Source organism: Danio aesculapii, chromosome 22, assembly GCF_903798145.1.
Source record: "Danio aesculapii chromosome 22, fDanAes4.1, whole genome shotgun sequence".
NCBI classification, from domain to species: Eukaryota; Metazoa; Chordata; class Actinopteri; order Cypriniformes; family Danionidae; genus Danio; species Danio aesculapii.
This window is the reverse complement of record NC_079456.1, coordinates 31,714,885-31,720,215: the sequence shown is the minus strand read 5'-3', so window position 1 is coordinate 31,720,215 and position 5,331 is coordinate 31,714,885. Positions and strand designations below refer to the sequence as shown.

General features: G+C 36.3%; 1 protein-coding gene across 1 annotated transcript in view; it reads left to right on the top strand.

The window, feature by feature from the left end:
- The window catches only part of ncf4 (neutrophil cytosolic factor 4), a 57,884-nt gene extending 53,674 nt beyond the window's left edge, over positions 1–4,210 (top strand). Inside the window, exon 10 of the mRNA XM_056447730.1 lies at positions 3,720–4,210. Within this exon, the coding sequence (XP_056303705.1) occupies positions 3,720–3,927 (208 nt within the window). The 3' untranslated portion in view covers positions 3,928–4,210. The remainder of the gene's footprint in view (positions 1–3,719) is intronic.
- Positions 4,211–5,331: the final 1,121 nt, after the last annotated feature.

The window sequence follows — 5,331 nt, the reverse complement described above, 5'->3', positions numbered from 1 at the left end:
CTGTCGAGCCCTCGGGCGTTTTTTATGCGGAAAGTATTGCTCTGAAATACACATATATTGGATATAAGACAAACAAGAGAGCAAAAAAAGCCAGAATTATAAGATTTAACCTCTTAATTCCAAGACAAAAGTAAGAAATATTAGATGTAACCTCTGAATTACAAGAAAAAAAAGTCAGAACTGTAAGATGTAACATCTGAATTAAAAAAACTTCAGAAATGTGAGACATCTGAATTAACTCTTTCCCAGCAAACTTTTTTAAAAGAAGTTGCCAGCCACTGCCAACATTTTTGATAATTTATAATACATATTATATATCAAAATAAAGAACCAACCCTCTGCTTTAAAACAAAAAAAGCATTTTATTTTATCTTCATGTGTTCATGTTTCATACCCACTTAAATGCAGGTAGCATTCATGAAAAATGTAACATGTTTTACAAAAAATAAAACCTGAGAAAAATGCAGTTAGTAGTTCATTTTCAAGATATAAAGTATATAATACTCACAGACACACACACTGTACATTAGAGATGCGTGGATCAGCTGAAATGTCACCCGAATCCATGGCTATCATCCACCCGCCCACACATATAATTTTATCTTTTATATATATAAATATAAATATAAATATATATATATATATAATATAATATATATATATATATATATATATATATATATATATATATTATATATATATATATATATATATAAATCCGCACCCGATCATTACTTTAATAATTCTAATTCTTTATTTTAGGCATGATGATAGGTCACCGTGGATCGTTCATTATTAACAGCAGATTTAGTGAGCTAATCTGCGCATCTCGGATAGTAAAATAAAATGCTAATCGTAAACGTTTTTAAATTAACATTTATTTATAAAATTTAAGAAAAGTTTGTCACAACATTTTCTTTTTTAAAATAGATACAGAAATAAAAATTTGAGCTTTTACAGATACACGAAAAAGATAACAAAAACGGTGCCACTTCAGCCTAAACGGCAGCTATGTTATATTTACTTAGCTTTTTTCTTTACGCTATACAAAAACAGAATAGCATCTACTCTGCCAGGATTCGGACGTTTCTGCCTTTCCTCGAAAACACGGCCAGCTGCACTAAATAAGCATTCGCTCGCACCGCTTGCTGCAGGAATGCACAAGATTCTCATTGCAAGGCGCTGCAGTCGTGTAAATCAGTGGTTCCCAACAGGGGGGTCCTGACCCACAAGGGACCATAGCGTCATATTTTTAAAATTGTTTAAAAGTGGACAATTAGGAGATTGATCAGGTTGCCTTAGTTCATTTTATCTCTTGGCTGACCAAAAAAATATATAAATTTGGTATTCGTTCACCACAAAAAGACTGATTCACCTTCAGCAGCTAATGCTAATGACACAAGCATACTGGACCCAGATGAGAAAGCTCCTAACATTTCAGGTCGCAGCGCTAGCAATACTGGAAACACGGAATGCAGGAAATACCAAGAGATTTAACTGAACTATGGTTTTGTTCCATTTTTTTAAAGCAAAGATATACTTACTATATTATACTTACTATATCTTACTATATTTTCTGGGATAAAAGGGGGTATAAGGCCAAAAAAAAAAGATTGGCAACCACTGGTGTAAATAAACGATAGCAGATTTTCCTCTGATAACTCCAACTGAAAATTTGAACAGTACTCTTGCACTTCATCCATTATTTTGGGCGTCTCATCTTCGTATTATGTGAAGTCCACTCTCTGCTTTTTTGCCAGTCCACTGCCATGTCCGGCTATATCTACCTGCGACCCAACCGCAATTAATCATAATGTTTTTTTTTAACCCAACCTACCATGATTTTTTGACCATGATTTTTACCAGGGATCTTAATTTCACTCATTTTCTCTTAATTGACGACTTATTTAAAAACATTATAACAATATAAATGTGAGATCCAACATCTGAATTAAAAGAAAACCCTAAATGTGAGATGTAACCTCTGAATAACAAGAAAATATAATAATAAGTGAGAGATGTTACTTATAAATTACAAGACAAATCAGAATTGAGAGATGTAACCTCTTAATTATAAGGGAAAAAAAGACAGAATTTAAGATGTAGCCTCTTGATTACAAGAAAAAAAAATCAGCAATGTGAATTGTAATCTGAATTATGAGAAAAAAAGATAATTGTAAAAAATTAAGAAATGTGACATCACAAAATAAAACTCACAAATCATAATCACAAAAAAGTCACAGTATTGCCAGATATAGCTGTCTGATTCCAGCCCAAAAGCTGTCCAAAACTCACAAATAACCTCCCGTACATTTAAAGGCTATGATGGGTATTAAGTGAAGAGTGGGGGGAGAGGGGGTGGTCTATGGTGGTGGTGGGCATGGGAGGTGGTTGCTGTTTGGTGGGGATTTAGAACCACCCAAATTTTGTCAACCCGTCTGTCAGTTTTTACTCTCACAATCAAATTCAAAACCCCTGTTTCCCTGGAAGCTGCTGGAAACCGCCTAATCTGGCAACGCTGCAAGCCTGAGATATAGCATCTAAATTTAAAGAAAAAAGTCAGAAATGTGAGACGTAACCGCTGGATGACAAGATGTCAGAATTGTGAGTAGTAACCTTTTAATTATAAGAAACAATGTCTGAATTTTAAGGCGTAAAAAAGTCAGAAATGTGAGATGCGACCTCAATTACAAAAACAAATCACAAGAAATGTGAGATGAAAACTAACAAGGGGTAAAAGTCTACACTGTGAGATGTAAACTAAATTCAGATTTCTTGGGAACAGTGTCAGAATTGACAGATGTAACTTCTTAATTACAAGAAAGTCAGAACTACGAGATATAAATTACACGAAAAAAATTTAAAATTTTAAACTCTGAATTGCTAGATCAATAATCTCCGAGATGTAACGTCAGAATTACAAGAAAAAACTCCTAAATCAGTGTTTCCCAACCCTATTCCTAGAGGCACACCAACAGTACATATTTTGGATGTCTCCCTTATCTGACCCATTCATTTTAGGTTTTGGAGTCTCTTCTAATGTTCTGATGAGTTGGGAACAGGGTTGGGAAATTAAATAAAATAAATGCGGAGAGAGAGAGAAAGATAAGGGAGGATACAACACACAGGCACAATACACACCAGCATTGTCAAAATAAGTTACTCAATGCGTAACATGGTCCATCCCTGATTCCTCCGAGCCCAGAGAAGTTGACGGTGCTTCTGGACACTGTTAACATAGGGCTTCCTTTTGGCACGGTGCAGTTTTAACTGGCATTTGTGGATGTAACCACATATTGTGGTATTTGACAAAGTAGTCCTTTGCCCATGTGGTGATATTGCTTACAGATGAATGAGGATTCTTGATGCAGTGCCGCCTGAGGGATCGGAGATCACGATAGTTCAGCTTAGGCTTGTGCCCTTGTCCTTTACGCACTGAAATCTCTCCAGATTCCATGAATCTTTTAATAATGTTATGCACTGCTGAAAGTAAAATATCCAAATGTCTTTCTATCTTTCTTTACTCTAAATTAAAAGAAGATGTCAGAATTGCGAGATGTAACCTCTAAATTACAAAAAAAAGTCAATAGTGTTGAATACACATCTGTTATTTGAGTGCTGAATAATTCACTCATCTGGTGACAATTGACATCACACATGTTATATTTGCACTTGTTATGACCTCTAAACTGAGCAAATAGTTTTCCTCTTTTCCTCAGGGACGTCTTTCATGTGGAAGATATTGCTTTGAACTACCGGGATGCCGAGGGTGATCTGATACGGATATTAGACGATGAAGACGTCGCACTCATGGTGCAGGAGAGCAAACGCACCGGGTCAAAGGTCAAACGACCCGTCAATCAGTTTCCCTGGGAGCTGCTGGTCACGCATGCCAAAGATCTGACCGTGTACAACACCGAGTATTAACCAGAGACATGCTTTTATGCGTCTCTCTGTATGGTTCTTGTCATTCCAATCATTGCACATTGTTTATTTTGTGTGGTTTTCACATTGAAAACGTGTTTGGTTATTACAACCACAAATCAGAAAAAATTGGGACACGCAAATAACTTACTTTGACTTGTATTTCATTGCAGACAATACAACAAACAATATTTAATGCGTTCCTTAAGATTTTGTTTTCAAAATAAACACGTACTCCAGTTTTGGTTCTTGCAACACATTAAAAAAATTTACATTAAAGTCTTTACCACTCTGTAATGTTGCCATTGCTTTTCACAACACTTAAAAGACGTTTAGGGACTGAAGACACCAAGTGATGAAATGTTTCAGGTGTAGTTTTGTCCCGTTCTTTCTGCTAACAAGCCTTAAGGTATAAAACAGTAAAAGCTCTTCGTTATTGCATTTTGCTCTTCAATATGCACCACACACTCTCTATTGGAGACAGGTCGGGACTGCAGACAGGCCAATCAAGTACCTGTATCCTCTTCCTCCACAGCCAGGACTTTGTAATGTGTGCAGAATGTGGTTTTGGATTGTCTTGTTGAAATATGCATGGTCATCCTTGGCAAAAAAGGCAGCATATTGTGACCTAAAATCTCTATGGACATTTCAGCATTAATGGTGCCATCACTGAAGTGCAAGACGGTGTGTCGGCGTTCGAGTGTCCAGCAAGCGCACCGTTGTGATCGATGACTCCCGCTTGTTTATTAATGCCTGTGACAGCGGTGATGTCATTTTGACAGTGGAGTGTCGCTGTTTGATTCGTACTCATAATCAGGACTTTGTGTCCGTGGTGAAACTGTATTTACACCCATCGTAAATTTATCAGTCATACACAAACAGACAAAGAACGTGTTGTATCTGTCTGTTGTCATCGCAGATTTTGGAATTATACCCTCATAAAATTACGAGTACGTTCCGTTTTCCTTTACGATTTTATAATTACGGATGCGTGAATTTTATTTACGCACAAATTATTTATGACAGTGATTTTATTCCATATTAACCGCGTTCTCAAGACAACACTAAAGCAGAACACTGAAGCACTCGGCCACAATGTAAACACAGAGCCACGTGCTTCAACAACACCAACATAAACAGACGCAAGACCGGAGCACATGATAAATGAAAACATCTTACCGTGCGCTCACACATATGCAGCGCGCATGTTTCATCTTAGCGCCAACCGAAACCAAAACCAAAACCAACCAGACTGAGAAGGTGAGAATGAAATAGCGTGATGCAGACAGAATAAAACACAAACACGAGTACAAAAAAATTTAATTGAATTACTATTTTAAAAAGCAATACTGTAATTGATAAAGTTGCAGTTACCTTTATTTTATCCTGTTGCCGAAACAATTTTTT